Here is a 21,507-nt window from a genome sequence, read left to right as displayed (position 1 = left end):
GCCAAGGTATTTATGGACATGCTGGTCAACAATGGGACAATGAAGATCTGTGTTATGTGAATCAGGTTTCCATTTCAACGGCCATATGTTGGCCATTTGGGGGCACTGCAAAGTGAGTCACTTTAACAAGAGAAAGGCACTTTTTAGTACAATGGTTCCACCTTGATTTCTCTGGAGCGGGTTTTCTCCATGATTCAAAGTATTTATGGACATGTTGGCAAAAGGGACACTCTGTTATGTGAATAAGGTTTCCATTTCAATGGGGAGCCATGCTTAATATTTGGGGGCACTAGAAAAGTGAGTCACTTTTAACAATTGAATGGTCAAAGGCACTTTAGCAATACAATGGTCTATACCTTGATTTCTCTGGAGCTGGGTTTCTCCATAATGCCAAGTATTTATGGAGCGTGCTATGGCATCATTGAGACAATGAAAATCTGTGTTATGTGAATAAGGTTTCCATTTCAAAGGGGGAGCCATATTTGGCCATTTTGGGGGCACTGCAAAGGAGAATGGTCAAAGGCACTTTAGCAATACAATGGTCTATACCTTGATTTCTCTGGAGCTGGGTTTTTCCATGGTGACAAGGTATTTATGGACATGCTGTGCATCAGTGGAACACTGAAGATCTGTGTTATGTAATTCAGGTTTCCATTTCAACGGGGGAGCCATATTTGGCCATTTGGGGCACCGCAAAGTGAGTCCCTTTTAGCAATAGAATGGTCAAAGGAACTTTAGCAATAGAATCATCAAAATCTTGTTTTCTCCATGATGCCAAGGTATTTATGGAACTGCTGGTCAACAATGGGACAATGAAGATCTGTGTTATGTGAATCAGGTTTCCATTTCAACGGGGAGCCATATTTGGCAATTTGGGGGCACTGCAAAGGGAGTCGCTGTAGCAATAGAATGGTCAAAGGCACTTTAGCAATACAATGGTTCATACCTTGATTTCTCTGGAGCTAGGTTTTCTCCATGATGCTAAAGTATTTATGGACATGCTGGGCATCAAAGGGACACTGAAGATCTGTTATGTGAATAAGGTTTCCATTTCAATGGGGAGCCATGCTTGGCCATTTGGGGGCACTGCAAAGTGAGTCACTTTAGCAATTGAATGGTCAAAGGCACTTTAGCAATACAATGGTCTATACCTTGATTTCTCTGGAGCTTGGTTTCCTCCATGATGCCAAGGTATTTATGGACATGCTGGTCATCAATGGGACACTGAAGATCTGTGTTAGGTGAATCAGGTTTCCATTTCAACGGTGAGCCATATTTGGCAATTTGGGGGCACTGCAAAGGGAGTCGCTGTAGCAATAGAATGGTCAAAGGCACTTTAGCAATAGAATCATCAAACTCTTGTTTTCTCCATAATGCCAAGGTATTTATGGACGTGCTGGGCATCAATGAGACAATGAAAATCTGTGTTATGTGAATCAGGTTTCCATTTCAAAGGGGAGCCATATTTGGCCATTTGGGGGCACTGCAAAGTGAGTCACTTTAGCAATAGATGGTCTATACCTTGATGTCTCTGGAGCTGGGTTTTTTCCATGGTGACAAGGTATTTATGGACATGCTGTGCATCAGTGGAACACTGAAGATCTGTGTTATGTGATTCAGGTTTCCATTTCAACGGGGAGCCATATTTGGCCATTTGGGGGCACCGCAAAGTGAGTCACTTTAGCAATAGAATGGTCAAAGGAACTTTAGCAATAGAATCATCAAAATCTTGTTTTCTCCATGATGCCAAGGTATTTATGGACATGCTGGTCAACAATGGGACAATGAAGATCTGTGTTATGTGAATCAGGTTTCCATTTCAACGGGGAGCCATATTTGGCCATTTGGGGGCACTGCAAAGTGAGTCACTTTAGCAAGAGAATGGTCAAAGGTACTTTAGCAATACAATGGTCTATACCTTGATTTCTCTGGAGCTGGGTTTTCTCCATGATGCCAAGGTAATTATGGACAGGCTGGACATCAATGGGACACTGAAGATCTGTGTTATGTGAATCAGGTTTCCATTTCAACGGGGAGCCATATTTGGCAATTTGGGGGCACTGCAAAGGAGTCGCTGTAGCAATAGAATGGTCAAAAGGCACTTTAGCAATACAATGGTCTATACCTTGATTTCTCTGAGCTAGGTTTTCCCCATGATGCTAAAAGTATTTATGGACATGCTGGGCATCAAAGGGACACTGAAGATCTGTTATGTGAATAAGGTTTCCATTTCAATGGGGGAGCCATGCTTGGCCATTTGGGGGCACTGCAAAGTGAGAGTCACTTTTTAGCAATTGAATGGTCAAGGCACTTTAGCAATACAATGGTCTATACCTTGATTTCTCTGGAGCTTGGTTTCCTCCATGATGCCAAGGTATTTATGGACATGCTGGTCATCAATGGGACACTGAAGATCTGTATTGGGTGAATCAGGTTTCCATTTCAACGGTGAGCCATATTTGGCCATTTGGGGGCACTGCAAAGTGAGTCACTTTAGCAATAGAATGGTCAAAGGAACTTTAGCAATAGAATCATCAAAATCTTGTTTTGTCCATTATGCCAAGGTATTTATGGACATGCTGGTCATCAATGGGACAATGAAGATCTGTGTTATGTGAATCAGGTTTCTATTTCAACGTGGAGCCATATTTGGCCATTTGGGGGCACTGCAAAGTGAGTCAATTTAGCAATAGAATGGTCAAAGGCACTTTAGCAATACAATGGTCTATACCTTGATTTCTCTGGAGCTGGGTTTTCTCCATAATTCCAGGGTAGATGTGGACATGCTGGGCATCATTGGGACACTAAAGATCTGTTATGTGAATCAGGTTTCCATTTCAACGGGGAGCCATATTTGGCCATTTGGGGGCACTGCAAAGTGAGTCTCTTTAGCAATAGAATGGTCAAAGGCACTTTAGCAATAGAATTATCAAACTCTTGTTTTCTCCATAATGCCAAGGTATTTATGGACGTGCTGGGCATCAATTAGACAATGAAAATCTGTGTTATGTGAATCAGCTTTCCATTTCAAAGGGGAGCCATATTTGGCCATTTGGGGGCACTGCAAAGTGAGTCACTTTAGCAATAGATGGTCTATACCTTGATGTCTCTGGAGCTGGGTTTTTTCCATGGTGACAAGGTATTTATGGACATGCTGTGCATCAGTGGAACACTGAAGATCTGTGTTATGTGATTCAGGTTTCCATTTCAACGGGGAGCCATATTTGGCCATTTGGGGGCACCGCAAAGTGAGTCACTTTAGCAATAGAATGGTCAAAGGCACTTTAGCAATAGAATCATCAAAATCTTGTTTTCTCCATGATGCCAAGGTATTTATGGACATACTGGTCATCAATGGGACAATGAAGACCTGTGTTATGTGAATCAGGTTTCCATTTCAACGGGGAGCCATATTTGACCATTTGGGGGCACTGCAAAGTGAGTCACTGTAGCAATAGAATGGTCAAAGGCACTTTGCAATACAATGGTCAAAGGCACTTTAGCAATACAATGGTCTATACCTTGATTTCTCTAGAGCTGGGTTTTTCTCCATGATGCCAAGGTATTTATGGACATGCTGGGCATTAATGGGACACTGAAGATCTGTTATGTGAATAAGGTTTCCATTTCAACGGGAGCCATACTTGGCCATTTGGGGCACTGCAAAGTGAGTCACCTTAGCAGTAGAATGATCAAAGGCACTTTAGAATAGAATCATCAAAATCTTGTTTTCTCCATGATGCCAAGGTATTTATGGACATACTGGTCATCAATGGGACAATGAAAATCTGTTTTATGTGAATCAGGTTTCCATTTCAACGGGGAGCCATATTTGGCCATTTGGGGGCACTGCAAATTTAGTCACTTTAGCAATAGAATGGTCAAAGGCACTTTAGCAATACAATGGTATATACCTTGATTTCTCTGGAGCTGGGTTTTCTCCATGATGCCAAGGTATTTATGGACATGCTGGGCATCAGTGGAACACTGAAGATCTGTGTTATGTGATTCAGGTTTCCATTTCAATGGGGAGCCATATATGGCCATTTGGGGGCACCGCAAAGTGAGTCACTTTAGCAACAGAATGGTCAAAGGCACTTTAGCAATAGAATCATCAAAATCTTGTTTTCTCCATGATGCCAAGGTATTTATGGACATACTGGTCATCAATGGGACAATGAAAATCTGTTTTATGTAAATCAGGTTTCCATTTCAACGGGGAGCCATATTTGGCCATTTGGGGGCACTGCAAATTTAGTCACTTTAGCAATAGAATGGTCAAAGGCACTTTAGCAATACAATGGTCTATACCTTGATTTCTCTGGAGCTGGGTTTTCTCCATGATGCCAAGGTATTTATGGACATGCTGGGCATCAATGGGACAATGAAGATCTGTGTTATGTGAATCAGGTTTCCATTTCAACGGGGAGCCATATTTGGCCATTTGGGGGCACTGCAAAGTGAGTCACTTTAGCACCAGAATGGTCTATACCTTGATGTCTCTGGAGCTGGGTTTTTTCCATGATGACAAGGTATTTATGGACATGCTGGGCATCAGTGGAACACTGAAGATCTGTGTTATGTGATTCAGGTTTCCATTTCAACGGGGGAGCCATATTTGGCCATTTGGGGGCACTGCAAAGTGAGTCACTTTAGCAATAGAATGGTCAAAGGCACGGTAGCAATACAATGGTCTATACCTTGATTTCTCTGGAGATGGTTTTCTCCATGATGCCAAGGTATTTATGGACATGCTGGGCATCAATGGGACAATGAAGATCTGTTATGTGAATCAGGTTTCCATTTCAACGGGGATCCATATTTGGCCAGTTGGGGGCAATGCAAAAGTCAGTCACTTTAGCAATGGAATGGTCAAAAGGCACTTTAGCAATAGAATGGTCTATACCTTGATTTCTCTGCAGCTGGTATTTCTCCATATTTCCAGGGTAGATATGGACATGCTGGGCATCAATGGGACACTGAAGATCTGTGTTATATGAATCAGGTTTGCATTTCAGCGGGCAGCCATATTTGGCCTTTTGGTGGCACTGCAAAGTGAGTCACTTTTGCAATTGAATGGTCAATGGCACTTTAGCAATAGAATGGTCAAAGGCACTTTAGCAATAGAATGGTCAAAGGCACTTTAGCAATAAAATTTGCTATACCTTGATTTCTCTGGAGATGGTTTTCTCCATAATTCCAGGGTAGATATGGACATGCTGGGCATCAATGGGACATTGAAGGTATGTGTTATGTGAATCAGGTTTCCATTTCAATGGGGGAGTCATTTTTGGCCTTTTGGGGACACTGCAAAGTGAGTCACTTTAGCAATGGAATGGTCAAAGGCACTTTAGCAATAGAATGGTCAAAGGCACTTTAGCAATAGAATGGTCTATACCTTGATTTCTCTGCAGCTGGGATTTCTCCATATTTCCAGGGTAGATATGGACATACTGGGCATCAATGGGACACTGAAGATCTGTGTTATGTGAATCAGGTTTGCATTTCAGCAGGCAGCCATATTTGGCCTTTTGGGGGCACTGCAAAGTGAGTCACTTTAGCAATTGAATGGTCAAAGGCACTTTAGCAATAGAATGGTGAAAGGCACTTTAGCAATAGAATGGTCTATACCTTGATTTCTCTGGAGCTGGGTTTTCTCCATAATTTCAGGTTGGATATGTACATGCTGGGCATCAATGGGACATTGAAGATCTGTGTTATGTGAATCAGGTTTCCATTTCAACGGGGAGCCATATTTGGCCTTTTGCAGGCACAACAAAATCAGTCACTTTAGCAATAGAATGGTCAAAGGCACTTTAGCAATAGAATCATCAAAATCTTGTTTTCCCCATAATTCCAAGGTATTTGTAGACATGAGTCTACAAATTGAGTCACTTTTTTAGCAATAGAATGGTCAAAACCTTGATTTCTCTGGAGCTGGGTTTTCTCCATAATTCCAGGGTAGATATGGACACTGACTCTTTCTCAGACTGCTCTAAAAACCAGGTTTTGTACCTGTTGTGTAACGTGTTATTGGTGTTTACTGTAGCTAATGGTAGGCTAACGTTACCTGCTTTGTAACGTGTTATTAGTGTTTACTGTAGCTAATGGTAGGTTAACGTTACCTGCTGTGTAATGTGTTATTAGTGTTTACTAGCATGACATGCAGCCATGTTTCTGTTGCCTCTAACTTCTGTTTTGCAGCATCAGAGTGCAACGCAACATTTAAGTGGCACCGTAATCCGCGTTGCTATTTCGCCTGGTAGATGCGGGCTCATCGGATTTTAACACGGCGTTAACGTGAACAGAAAATTGCGTTGCCTGTATCTTTTATGGCAAATGCGCATGTGTGGAAAGCAGTCGCACAACAGCTGGAATGACTCCTGCATATTATCCTTCAACAGAGGAGGAATGTAGCACAATATGGATGTGAAAGCAGTTATAATTAGCCTATATGTGACAATACTTTTTGTATTTGTGGTTAAAATCAACAAATAATCATGATTATTAATCATGATCTCAATATTGATCAAAAATAATCGTGATTATCATTTTGGCCATAATCGTGCAGCCCTAGCAGACGATGTACAAATCTATTTGCCTGTAAAAAAAATGAGAAGGACACTGTACAGCTTTTGTTGAACTGCTTGAGTGATATCAAAATTTGGTTGGATCAGAATTTTCTCTGTCTCAATGATAATAAGACTGAAATTGTTGTGTTTGGTCGTACTGTACATTTTAGTGCCTGTGTAGATGCTCTTGGTACTTTAGGTTCCCATATTTGACCTTTTACCAAGAATCTGGGTGTGATTTTTGACAGTGCTTTTAAATTTGACAAACAGATTAGTTCTGTTGTTAAAACCAGTTTCTCTCAGCTGAGACTCTTGGCTAAGGTCAAGCCTTACCTGCTATGCAAAGACTTTGAAAGAGTCATACATGCATTTATTACCTCCCATGGTAACACTTTACAATAAGTGTACATTAATTAGCATTAGTTAATGCGTTAATAAGCATTAATTAACCGTTATTAAGGGTTGAATACATTGTGTAATAAACATTTATTAACAATGCTCATGTTAACTAAGGTATTAATTGACACATTATTTACCATTAGTTGATGCCTTAATTAGCATTAGTTAATGCATTATAAAAGCATTAACTAACCATTATTAAGGGTTGAATAAATTGTCTAATAAACATTTATTAACAATGCTCATGTTAACTAAGGTATTAATTGATGCATTATTTACCATTAGTTGATGCCTTAACTAACTTATAATCACAGTTAACTAAGGTGTCTATTTTACCATTAGTCAATGCAGTAATAAGCCCTGACTAACTATTAAAAACAGTTAATTAAGGTGTCTATTATATCATTAGTTAATGCAATAATAAGCCTTGACTAACTGTTAATAACAGTTAACTAAGGTGTATATTTTAACATTAGGTAATGTACTAAAAAGCCTAAAGTGGAAATAAAAGCTACACCCTTAGTTGATGTTGATGAAGGTATTTCCTAATATTACTTGGTGCTTGATAAAGATGTTTGATAGCATGTATGTCTTAAGGTTCACGCCCAAGCCATGTCATTATGAGAAAACTTTTTATTGTTAATTTATGGGTTATGTTTGTCCACATACCTTTGTCCACTATATTTGTCCATCCTCCAACATATGACTTACTTTTGGTAGAGGGTGAGATCAGGAAAAGACTCCATAGTCTCCATACAGAGGTTTGCTTCTTCCTTTGTCTTCATATAGACATTAACTTAAAGCCCAACCTATATAAATTATTGTGCATGCTATATAAGCATTACTTAACCTAAAATGGTCACTTAATTAATGTGTAACAATACTGAAAAAGCCTTAATAAACCATAATTAAACATTTATCAATGCTCTTTGGTAGATTTATTGTAAAGTTGAGAACATATACACCTTAACTAACACTTAATTAATGTGTAACAATACTGAATAAGCCTTACCTAACCATCAATAAACAGTTATTAATGCTCCGGTAGACTTCACGTTATGCGGTCAGACCCATCTGCTAAAGTGCTGATGGGGGCCGAGACTGAGAGCTACATGGAAAAATATGCACCAAACATGCCACTTTGAAATGAATGAATACATTCATGAATACAAAATTGTAGGTTAATATAGTATATTGTCACGTGAGATATCACGTGAGACACCGGAAATAATTTTTGAAATAAGTGTGTTTTTGCCATGCCAGGACAGACATTGACCTTTGTTTTTTATCCGTGCAGTGCACAGCACCGCTGCTGTTTTGCCTAGCTTGAGTTTTACACTTACTTACTTAGTTTACCTGTTTACCTTTATTTTTGTATTGAGGGGAGTTCATTTCGTTTGGCTATTGTATATTTTGTGACTTTTAATCTGGCCTGAGATTTTAGAAATCTAGTGGATGCTCGAGTTATTAGTAGAGGTGGTGATGTATAACTGGCTCATTTTATTAGTAACATTGCATGGTTTTAATGAGATTTAATGTGATTTGGGTTTATTTTGATATTTGCATGTTGTGTTTATATGCATTCCTTGTTTCTTTTTTTATATGATCCACCCACAATAACCATTTTAACCACTTAAACAGTTTTCACTTTAAAAGTCTTTATCTGAATGAAATTCCCCTCTCCTACTGTGTTTTGTATTTTTGGTTGTTTTGTTTTTGTTGCATTGGTTCTGTTTTTAGCTTATTTTTATAGTTATATTTAAATGAACATTGTCTTTGGGTTTAAAATAAATCATTTCAAGTTGCCCAAACCAACCTTGTCTCTGATTATTTATGTGGGCTTGCCTGTGTCGTGGGAGTCCCCAGATTGGTACCAACTGATATCAAATTAAATTTTAAACTCTTTGGGTGAAAGTCCCAAGGTGGCGTAATTTTGGGCTAAGCCCTCTACTTGGGCCGGTTACACTTTACTTGCACACACTCATCTCCAAGTCCGTAAAACTCTTAAACGGCACATCATAAAGTGACTGACATATGTTCTTAACTTTACAATAAGTCTATCAAAGAGCATTCATAACTGTTTAATTATGTTTTAGTAAGGCTCTTTCAGTATTGTTATACATTGATGAAGTGTTAGTTAAAGTGCCCATATTATGAAAAAAATCACTTTTTCTGGGATTTGGGGTGTTCTTTTGTGTCTCTGGTGCTTCCACACACATACAAACTTTGAAAAAAAAAATCCTCCATGCTGTTTTGAGTGAGATACGGTTTCTGAATGTGTCCTGCCTTCAGTCTCCTGGTGAGTTGTTCAAAATCGGCTCGGACTGTGACGTCACAGTCCGAAATGAGCTGGCTAACTACAACCGTTAGCTCGTAGCGTTAGCGTTAGCATGCTAACGCTAGCATGCTACGTCGTTCTCAATAGCAAAGCACTGCTACAACACACACAAGTTCACCATAATCTACAAAAGAACTACTTACATGTGCGCCCTCATTTAGAAGTCTCCCAGCTAATCCTGCCTTGTAACTGACCAAAGTTGGAGAAACAGGCTTTCTTTTACTGTCTCTAGAGTTAGATAGCTGACATGATCTACATCTGAGCTACTGAGCATGTGCGAGTGCAATCAAAGATAGTACAGAAGAAGAAGATGAAAAGAGGTCTCACTCTGTAGCTAAAACAGAAACCAGGTGAAAAGAGGATCTGCAGCAGTGAGAGAGAGCTGTGCAGTACAACAAAAATATGGTGTTTTTTGAAAATTAAACCATGTAAACCTATTCTGGTACAACCTTAAAATACAGTTATGAACCTGAAAATGAGCATAATATGGGCGCTTTAAGGTGCATATGTTCTCAACTTTACAATAAGTCTAAAAGAGCATTAATAACTGTTTCGTTGTATGGCTTAGTAAGGCTGTTCAGTATTGTTAAATACTTAATTAAGTGTTAGTCAAGGTGCATATGGTTTAGTAAGGCTTATTCAGTATTGTTATACGTTAATTAGTTAGTTAAAGGTCCCATGGCATGAACATTTCACTTTATGAGGTTTTTTTAACATTAATATGAGTTCCCCCAGCCTGTATATGGTCCCCCAGTGGCTAGAAATGGCGATAGGTGTAAACCGAGCCCTGGGTATCCTGCTCTGCCTTTGAGAAAAGGAAAGCTCAGATGAGCCGTTTTGGAATCTGCTTGTTATGAGGTCATAACAAGCAAGGTTACTTCCCCTTTCTCTGCTTTGCCCACCCAGAGAATTTGGCCAACCCATGAGAGAGAGACATCATGTCTTTCAAACGAGAAAAGTGGCAGTTGGTCAAGGCCACGCCCCCACCCTCCACCTTGCCCCTCCCACTTTCCTCCTCAATAGCTTCAGACACAGAAATGGCACATTCTAAGGAAAGCTCATTGTGGGACTGGCTCTAGTGGCTGTAATTCTGCACCAAAGCTGAATTTCCGGGAAAGAGACTTCAGATACAGTATTAGGGGACCACTAAGGTCTATATAAAAGCATCCAAATAGCACCATGTCATGGGACCTTTAAGATGCATTTGTTCTCTACTTTACATCTACTTTACAATAAGTCTATCAAAGAGCATTAATAACTATTTAGTGATGGTTTAGTAATGCTTATTCAGTATTGTTATACATTAATTAAGTGTTAGTTAAGGTGCATATGTTCTCAACTTTATAATAAGTCTACCAAAAAGCCTTGACAACTGTTTAGTTATGGTTTAGTAATGGTTATTCAGTATTGTTACACATTAATTAAGTGTTAGTTAAAGGTGCATATGTTCTCAACTTTACAATAAGTCTACCAAAAAGCCTTAGCAACTGTTTAGTTATGGTTGAGTAACGCTTATTTAGTATTGTTATACATTAATTAAGTGTTAGTTAAGGTGCATATGTTCTCTACTTTACAATAAGTCTACCAGAGCATTAATAACTGTTTACTTATAGTTTAGTAATGGCTATTCAGTATTGTTACACATTAATTAAGTGTTAAGGTGCATATGTTCTCAACTTTACAATAAGTCTACCAAAGAGCATTAATAACTGTTTAGTGATGGTTTAGTAATGGTTATTCAGTATTGTTACACGTTAATTAAGTGTTAGTTAAGGTGCATATGTTCTCTACTTTACAATAAGTCTACCAAAGAGCATTAATAACTGTTTACTTATGGTTTAGTAATGGTTATTCAGTATTGTTACACATTAATTAAGTGTTAGTTAAGGTGCAAATGTTCTCAACTTTACAATAAGTCTACCAAAGAGCATTAATAACTGTTAAGTGATAGTTTAGTAAGGCTTATTCAGTATTGTTGCACACTAATAAAGTGTTAGTTTAGGTGCATATGTTCTCTACAATAAGTCTACCAAAGAGCATTAACAACTGTTTAGTTATGGTTTAGTAAGGCGTATTCAGAATTGTTACACATTAATTAAGTGACCATTTAAGGTTAAGTAATGCTTACATAGCATGCACAATAATTTATATACGTTGGGCTTTAAGTTAATGTCTATATGAAGACAAAGGAAGAAGCAAACCTCTGCATGGAGACTATGGAGTCTTTTCCCTGATCTCACCCTCTTCCAAAAAGTAAGTCATATGTTGGAGGATGGACAAATACAGTGGACAAAGGTATGTGGACAACCATAACCCGTAAATAAACACCTTAGTTAACTGTTACTAACAGTTAGTCAAGGCTTGTTACTGCATTGACTAATGGTAAAATAGACACCTTAGTTAACTGTGATTAAAAAGTTAGTCAAGGCTTGTTACTGCATTAGCTAATAGTAAAATAGACACATTATTTAACTGTTATTAACAGTTAGTCAAGGCTTATTATTGCATTAACTAATGATATACTAGACACCTTAATTAACTGTTTTTAATAGTTAGTCAGAGCTTATTACTGCATTAACTAATGGTAAAATAGACACCTTAGTTAACTGTGATTAACAGTTAGTTAAGGCATCAACTAATGGCAAATAATGCATCAGTTAATACCTTAGTTAATATGAGCATTGTTAACAAATGTTTATTAGACAATTTATTCAACCCTTAATAACAGTTAGTTAATGCTTATTAATGCATTAACTAATGATAATTATTGTATCCTTATTGTAAAGTGTTACCACATAAACATCGGTAAACTATTTATGGATGAAGCCTGTAAAATGCACCCTTTACCTTTAAAAACAGATAGCTCGCAGTCACAGATATATTTTGATCAAATGAAAAGTTTTTGTATTGGTTAATTTAACCCTGAACCACAGAAATTGTTTACAGTGTTCTTGTCTTACAGACTCACAAACAACTGAACGGAAATCGGTTTATTACTGGTTTTGAAGGTGAAGCACCTTAATTTGTACTTTTCTAGTCTCTTGCAGTTGCTGCTTCTTTCCTGGTGACCTGTGGATGTTGTGTGGGGTTTAGTGTTGAGATGGTTTGAAACCATGATGATTAAAACCATGTAGTAACAACTTAAACACAGAGATTATGATTGAGAACAACATCTAATTAAAAATGTTTATTGTTGATGTGAATGCTTAATGATGTATATTATGAAAATCGATATATATATATATATATATATATATATATATATATATATATATATATATATATATATATATATGTAGAGGGCTTCCAGTTAGTCCCTTCTGTACTTAAGTGTCTCCTTGTTATGTTTGCAAGTAAAAATGAACTTTGATATAACTTCAGTGGTTCTGTCTATCCTTTGATAATGTAATTATTCTAACAATAGCATGTTGAAAAAAAAAAAATCATAGTATATCATGTCGCAAAAAGTGATAAAAAAGTCATAGTACAGTATGTTGAAAAAGTCATAGTATAGTATATCAAAAAAGTGATTAAAAAGTCATAGTACAGTATGTTGAAAAAGTCATAGTATAGTATATTGTTGAAAAAGTCATAGTATAGTATTTCTTTAAAATGTCATAGTCAAAGGCATAGAATGGTATGTCATAGAAATGTAATTGTATAATATGTCAATTTTGTATAGTGTAGTGTGTTGTAAAATGCAATAAAAATGTCATAGTATGTCATACAAATGTCATAAATAGTCCTTGTATAGTATCCCACAAAATGTCATAGTATAGTCTAGTATATATAGTATAGTTGGAAAAATTTAATAAAAATGTTGTAGTATAGTATGTCATAAAAATAGAAAAGTCACTATAGTATGGCATGATCATTTTATAGTATAGTATGTCATAGAAATGTCATAAAATGTCATAATATAATGTCATAAACAGTCATAGTATGTCATAAAAATGCTATATATCATAGTATACTATGACATTTTTTTTACATGTTGTAAAATTATAATAAAAATGTCATAGTATGTCATAAAAGGTCATAGTATAGTATGTCATACAAATGTCATAGTACAATGTCATTAAAATGTAATAAAGTCACAGTATAGTTGGTCATAAAATGATGATTAAATTATTAAATTCACGCACACTTTAGCGTAAACCTCATTGGACAAATATACACATTGAAAACAAGCTACATAATGTTAAGTATGTCTTTTTTGTTTTTAATAGATTTTAAGACCCCGCAGAGTCTATTGAGATTTTTTTAGATCTTTATATAGGGGGAAAAGACAGATTCAGAAGCAAGATTATGGAGTCAAATGACAGTCAGACAGGAAGTGGTTTTATTCCCGCACTGTCCAATCATGTTACTGCAGGTGAGCTTAAAGTATAATTCCCTGCTTTCATTCTGCATCAACATTATACAATAATATGAGCATCTGCATTATCCAGAGTCATCATCATCATCATCATCATTATCATCGTCATCATAATTATAATCAACATCCTATTTTACTGACATCATCATAAATCATCCGCATCATCACCAGCAGATAAACTTACATTCACAAATGTAGAAATTCACCTTTGTAGTTCTCATATCATCGCTTCTATATAAATAACATATATAATCTTAGCCTTTTTTCTAAAAAGTTTTACACACCGTTAAATCACCTGAATAAGCCCTTCTGTACATCCGCTTGGAATTTCACCTCGCACCTATAGTATAAGCTCTTCAAACGTCAGACGAGACAAGGCCAGCTCCAGCTTTAGACAGCAGGGGGCAATCTTACTCTGCAGGCCTGTGATCATCACACTTCATACTCACCCGCGTCTGAACTATCTCTACCCTGAGAATACTAATACAGAGAAAAGGAAATTGGAAGGGGTGAGAAACTTAGCTGACTGAACATTTGAATGGGAGGGATCAGGAAAAAAGAGGTAGAAACTACTAAAGCCTAGGTCACACTACACAATTTTAACTTAGCACAAATTGGGGCAATGGGCAGGAATGGGGGTGGATTCAGGCGGGGGAATACTACAATCTGGGAATGATCGAGCAACTTCCAGTGGCAGTTTAAAGTAGGTTAAGAGATACGAAAAATAGGAAGATTAGTCATATTAAAAACAAAAACTTCCACTCCTTCAGATATAAGATTCTTATTTTGCTCCACTTTTAACAAGCGGCTGTACAATTTGTTTTTTGGGAACAATAAGTCTCTAATAAAATGTGCCTGCACCAATCTACATAAGCGTGAAATTACAAAGTAAGCAGTTTCTTATAAAATTCTTTGTTAGCTCTACCTTTTGTAAGTTTATGACGTAAAAATCAATTTCTTTTGTAAACATAAACTGTAATTTCTGCACCACAGAGCATGAAACTAGGGAATTTTACTAAAAGTAAACAGTTCCCGCAAATTAGAAAGTTATTATAGGATTGAATGAGACGCTGTGTGTAGAGTGGGACTTTTTTTTTTTAATTAATCGGTTGGTCAATCAAGAGAATCTGCAACTATTTTGATAATTATGTTTTATAGACCAAAAGAGTCATGGATTTATCAAGAAAATGGTCTGCAGATTAATTGATAATTAAAATAAGCATTTGTTGCTGTGTTATCTGTTTGTCAACATGTCTATGTGTACGTGAGTCAGTAACTAAAATCTATGCTGCACCTTTCAGGTGATTTTGTCTTGTACTCTGACCTGGGCTTGAGGTGCAAGGTAAAAGGAAGAAAGTGAGGGCAGGAGGAGGAGAGCAAGCAAGGGGAAGGTTAATGTTTGAGTAAATACAGCGGGGGAGTGACTACTATGTCTGAACTAAAGCTAGGACTATGATAGAAGAAAAGGTCTTCTTGTGTGCATCTTGTGTGCAAATAGCACAACGGGTAAGAGTTTTAAACACATACACACTCATCCACACACAGTTTGAAAGAGTTCTGCTCAAACACCCTGTGAAAATCTTGTGATTGGACGGGACAAGATGAGGGGCGGGGTCCAAAACAGGAGACAGGTATCCTTCCTGTTTTAGATTGCATCTCCTGGCCCTCTCATGTGCTTCAGCAGCACACCAGGCTCCTCCACTTTAGCAGAATAACCAATCCACCAACACTGAGTTTGTTTAGTTGTCCACAGAACTTCGCTCTGGTTGATTAGAAGAGGGGGTTGTGGCATCAAATGACAGAGTCCGCCTTCTCAGTTCAATACTGCTGTCCATCAGCTGGGTTGCCATAGTAACCGGCTCCTCTCCTGGCGGCGGGCTCATCCTCTGCTTTCTGTTCCTGCCTGACACCGGAGACACTGATTGGCTGAGGCGGCTCCGGTGCTCCACAGGACTTGGGGTAAGGTGTCTGCTTTTGTGTGAGGAGCTGGGAGGGAGTTGTGTGTGTGAGCGTGCTTGAGGAGAACTGTTAATACGACTGACTTCCTCATCGGTGTCGTCTAACTGGGGACTGGGGTCGGCTCTGGAGCTACAGAGCGATGCTGATGAGGCAGATTCACCGCTGGGGACCTTCAGACCGGACAGCCTCTTTGGGCTGACAGGCTTATTCTCCACATCTGTTTCTAGCTGCGAGCCACAGATGGCCTGCTCAGGTACATGTTCTTGCCCAGTGGTTTCACTGTTGCTCCGGCTGTGGCTCCTGCATGAGATGACCCTCTGGGGGTATGTATATTTCAGTGTGTGTACACTGGACGATCGCTGGCGTGGTGGTGTGGAAGAGACGGCGGTCACAGTGAGTTGAGGCTCTGCCAGATCGTCAGCTGAACCGCTCTGATCCAGAGAGTCACAGCGCACAGCCTCCTACAGACACATAAACACAAGCACACATAGAAGGCACATTCTTCATTAAGTGTTGGGTTGTGCAAGTCAAATAATTTTAAAAATAGAATGTTTCATAGAATTCAGGGCTGGACAATTAATCGTTTTCAAATCAAAATCGTGATTTCAAAGAATGCGCTTAGCTAGTCGTGAAGGCCGCGATTAATCGAATGTGAAATATTTAGTTGAATGTTTGATGTAACATTTGAGTTATCTTTTTTCTTCCACTTTTCATTATTAAATTTATTGTTTTTTCATAAGATAAATGCCGGAATAATGTTACATATCACAGATTGTTTACATAAATGTCCTATTTTCAGTGGATTTTTCATTTATTTTTTATTACTTTATTTAATATGATCATAGCTATATAAAAAAAATCACAAATTGCATTGTAACCACAATATCTGGCAGGAAAATTGAAATTAGATTCCCCTAGCCCTAATAAAATGGAAAATTAAAAGCACACAATTTTCAAGTGTAGAGATAAGAAGAGAAGAGATAAGAAGAAGAAGTGATAATAACACACCTGTCTCCGTAACTGTCTGCTTGCAGTGTGGAAGGATGCTGGTCTCTTCAGAACTGAACTATCTGGAACGTATGAGGGGCTCAACTTGTTTCTGTCTAAACTGTCTTCAGGACTGAGCCACTGAGGGGGATGTCTGCTGTCAATGTGGGTTTGACTAAGTCTGAGTGAGGGATGTCTGTCTATACTGTGGCTGGATGTGAGTTTAGGTCTGTCTGTGTTGTGGTCTGGATTGAGCCTGTATCCATCCATACTGCGAGTAGAGCTGAGTCTGTGTCTGTTTATTCGATGGGCCGGGCTGAATCTGTATCCATCTATACTGTGAGCTGAGCTGAGTCTGTGTTTGTTTATTCCGTGAGCCGGACTAAACCTGTATCCCTCTGTGCTGTCAACCGGACTGAGTCTGTGTGGGGAGTGTCTGTCGATGCTCTGAGAGGGGCTGAGGAAGATCTTTGGCCTCGAGCTGCGTCCCGTCCCCAGTGAAGCATGGCTGATAGCCGGCAGAGCTCCAGGAACCTGCAGCAGTGAGCCGCCTCCACTGGAGCCCAGAGATGACATGGAGCCTGTAGAAAATAATGTGGCAAAGATCATGTAGACACATGAAAAAAAATTAATCAAGTATTTCTAAAGAGGTAAATGTTACTAAAAATGTGAATTGTCTGGAGTTATTAATTGTTCCTAGTGTTGTAAGTATTGTATTGTTGTGTTGTTATAGCCTGATATAGATTATTCCTCTGTGCCATACAGCTCCATTTATGCCAATCAATGAGCCACACTGTTGCACTGAGTGACTCGTTGCTTCATTACCAGGAGGAACATAAACACTGTAGTTTATTGTGAGTGCCATAGACAAGGTAGGAAAGATGGAAAGTATTATTTGGGGACAGATTTAAACATTGTTGGTTTTGGGTCTTTTCATGGGATGTTCTGTTTAAAAGTATAGTCCTTAACAAGATGTTTAAGAAGACAGAAGTCTATGTTTTAGAATTTAATTTAGTTTTTTATGTCATAAACTACATAGAGTATATATTTGTGGTTGTGAATACTGTTTTATATAGTCTATATTATTATTTATCTGTAGTTTATTGTTGTTTACTGTCTGTTTACGTTTTGTAAAAATATTTAGCTAAAAGTTTATTGTTATTCATATACTGTATTTTTTTCTATACTGTATTTTTTTATACCTCTTTATTTAAAGAGTGTTTTGTAAGCTGCTAAAAATCTGCTGCATCCCAAAAGGATCAATAAAGAGAAGTCTAAGTCTAAGTCTAAGTCCAGGTAGAGGTCATGGTTAAGCCCTCTCTCTGTAGATCAGGGACGTTGTTAGGCCTATTTTAGGGGGGCTGAAGCTACCCCAAAATGTTCCTAAGCCCCCCTAAATAATAATAAGAACAACAATAACAATTTGATTTATCCGCATTGATATTTAGACGCAACAAATGATATATATAGCTACAAAAAAATAGCCGAAAAGTCGGAAGTTAGACAGAAGTACAGACAGTTGTTGTGCTATCAAGATGATGCACCGCACCGTCTCGTTGCATTGGTGTGAACTGACAGCTTTCAGAGCGTTGCAGACCGGCGCGTTTCAAGCAACTGGGGGATTCATCTCATCTCGTCGCTACTCTTTGGTCTGAACTCGCTATGCACCCTCCCCCACACACACACACCGATACACACGTTAATGGTGAAAGGAAGATTGATTACACGTGATACAGAGTGAAATTGCAAGTTGTTTTTAATGACCTGATTACCTTTAGCTAAGTTTGCTTGAGGTAAAGGAAAGGGGATATTTTGGTTTGCTATGGAAAACTATAGTCTAGCTAGAGTGAGCGAGCGAAATACAAGAAAAGGTTAACTTAGCAAGCTAATCACAACTCTTTATTCATTGCCAATAATATAGCCTATCTCTATAGTAGGCATATTCTAAAACAATATCAATCCCCATAGAATGTTGTTGTCACTGAAAACTAAGAGTCATAGGGTCCCTGTTAATGCTATTGTACCAGTGTATCCTTCAGATGACATGGATATTGGAAGATATCTCAGCAGAGAGAAAGAGAAGCAGGACATTGGCAGAGCAGTTGATTCTGAGGGAGCCGGTGTGATTGAGGTCAGTAGTGGTCTATAGGTCTAAGGATTGTTTGGTTTTCTTCTAACAATAAGCATTTGTTGGCAGGTCTAGGTACTATGCATAGCCTAAACTAAATTGTTTCATTATATTTATTATATATGCTAGCTATAGAGAGCCGAAGTCCTGCCCTTCTATTTCTGGTCCATGGGACCTTAATTTGGGAAAAATATGAACGAGAGTCAATGGAGAGATAATAATTATTTTTTGATCCCGTTTGAATTGAGCCATGGATTACAAATATGATGTTCGTCAATTTAAAACATTTTTCAACCGAAGAAAGTCTCAGTTTATTGTTAAACTGTTGAAGTATAAGACTGAAAATATGTAATTAGAAAGACTACACACTTCATTGTTTCATGGATGACATGGAAGCTATGATGTCTGTGTGTATCGTACCGGCGATGTAACATTACTCAAATGAGCAGAGGATCTCGCTTGTTCTTTTGCTTATCTGCTGAAAACACTTCACTGGATAAAACACAGCAGTTAAGATAACGTTACATGTGTTGTGGAACAGAGCTAAGCTAGCTAGCTAGCGAGCAAGCCGAGCATCAAGCTAGGTGAGGTAGAGTGTGTGAGACGGGAGATGTAGTTCACTGAGCGGTTTCACACAAAACTAAGTGGTCATATGACAAACCTACGGCTAACTGAGGCTTTCTTCGGTTGAAAAATTATCCTTTAAATTGACGAACATCATATTTGTAATCCATGGCTCAATTCAAACGGGATTTGCTTTTCGCCGTTCACTACTGTTCATATTTTTTCTGAGTTAAAGTCCACCGGAATGGGCGTGACTTCGGCTCTCTATATTCTAACCAATTTAACTTTCTGCATTCATTGGCTGTGATAAATTAAATAAATATGTAGATGTTGCCTAAATGTAGGATAGGCTAAAGATGAGCACATGCCCACAGATACACGTGAAAATAAAATTAAAGCAATCCTACATACAGTACATACAGTATATACAGTAATTATTACTTCAAATCTTTTATTCCTTCCGCCATCAGGTTATTGTATTTAGACAGTAGCCACTTTAAATAGGATCCGTATTAATATCTTAAATGATAAAGTATGCAGTGATGCCTATTTTTTTCTTTTTGGACATTTTGGATGTTGTTTCATGTGACCAATTTGCATTTCGAAGTCATGAAATTAGCATCAGGGTTTTGTTTTATCTTAAAGGATAAGACAGAAGGAACAGAAATGGAAGAAGAGGATATGTCTGTAACTTTTGACTTGTTAACATATTGGTTTCTTGACTGGTGGTTGACATAAGTGTAGCTCTAATACAGTAACGAAAGATGTGAGTGCAAAGATTTTGCAAACGCAAGTTACAAATACCCTGGGGGCTAAGCCCCCCCTGTCTTTCAATCCTAGTGACGTCCCTGCTGTACATCACGTTCTATTGTTATTTTTTGTCATTATGTACAGAAATAAAACTCGAAACTCAGTGTTACACTTTTTTAGATTTCATGAATCTGCAGTAATCTCACTCTTTAAGGTCTATAACAACAGTGCCTCTCCACTGCGTCACATCTCCACTGCCTTCTATGCTATTTGTGGAAGCAATTACCTTTACAGCAATCAGTTAGTGGTTATAGCACAGTGAGAAGTGTTTCCTAATTTAATTGGCTATAAACAACCAAATTACCTGAGTAGCTGTAGCTGGAGTACGCCTCATGGCAAATAGGAGGATAAGGGGAACATCTGAGTGGCTGAACGTGGCTGTCGCTGGGTAGAGACAGCATGCGTCCTATGCTCAGCAAGTTGCCATGGGAACAATCCTCATCCTCAACCTGCACCTGCCACATAAGATCATCACCGCTGTCCTGGTTATTGTCACCTCAACCCCCTTCCCCTCCACACATGCACAAATAAGAAACACACTCTCTTTCTGTTACCTGGGCAGGTGTGTCCACATTTGGCACCAAGTCTCCGCCGACAGACGCGGTACTGAGGCGTCGGCTGGCCTCCTCCCTCTCCCTAATTTCTTCCCTCTCCATCCTCTCCTCCATCTCCTCCAGCTGTGCCTCCTTGTTGCTGTCCTCCAGGTGCTTCATCAGAACGGCTACAACCACGTTGACCAGCACAAACTGTGCCGTCAGGACGAAGGTGACGAAATAAACGGGAGAGATCAGGGGCAGGTAGGTGAGGCAGTGGCGTTCCTGTGGGAGACACTCTCGCAACGTGTCCTGGGTGAGAGAAGAGGATAGATAGATTATTAAGCAATGAAGAAAACTGATGATAGATAGAAGGATTTCAGTTGATAATCAGAGAAATGAATGCGTATATTATTGCACATATATTATGTTGTATTTCTTCTCTTCTCCTACAGGGGGAGATGTGGATCTGAGTGCGAACAGACCTTGAGCCCGTCACAGAAGAATAATACACTCTCCTAACCCTCTAATGTCAGCAGCTCTTAGTCTGTCATAAAAACAGTGACCTTCTCTCTGCTTAATGCAACGCCTGTCTCATAACCGGAGCTTTGAGACACACACATATGCACAGACACAAACATGGACTTTGTTGTCAATTCATCTCCTTAAACACTACTCCCACACAGCAGAGGATGAGGAAGAAATAACCTTCATAATCCCATTCCAGTTGTCGCCGGTCGACACCCTGAAGAGCGTGAGGAAAGCCATGCCGAAGTTGTCAAAGGTAGCATGGCGACTAAGACCCTCACATGGGTTCTCGTCTGAACACTCTGAAAGAG

At 38.6% G+C, this 21,507-nt stretch overlaps 1 protein-coding gene across 1 annotated transcript in view; it reads right to left on the bottom strand.

Annotated features, from left to right (window-relative positions):
- Nucleotides 1–15,267: 15,267 nt before the first annotated feature.
- Nucleotides 15,268–21,507, bottom strand: part of cacna1hb (calcium channel, voltage-dependent, T type, alpha 1H subunit b) — a gene marked incomplete at its 5' end in the record, with an annotated part of 41,800 nt that continues 35,560 nt past the window's right edge. The window contains 5 exons of the mRNA XM_028589636.1: nt 15,268–16,107; nt 16,655–17,214; nt 20,440–20,590; nt 20,690–20,980; nt 21,377–21,498. Of these exons, the coding sequence (XP_028445437.1) occupies nt 15,427–16,107; nt 16,655–17,214; nt 20,440–20,590; nt 20,690–20,980; nt 21,377–21,498 (1,805 nt within the window). The remainder of the gene's footprint in view (nt 16,108–16,654; nt 17,215–20,439; nt 20,591–20,689; nt 20,981–21,376; nt 21,499–21,507) is intronic.

The sequence above is a fragment of the Perca flavescens genome, chromosome 2, assembly GCF_004354835.1.
Source record: "Perca flavescens isolate YP-PL-M2 chromosome 2, PFLA_1.0, whole genome shotgun sequence".
Lineage (NCBI taxonomy): Eukaryota > Metazoa > Chordata > Actinopteri > Perciformes > Percidae > Perca > Perca flavescens.
The sequence above is the reverse complement of the archived record's forward strand: the minus strand, read 5'-3'. Positions and strand labels throughout refer to the sequence as shown.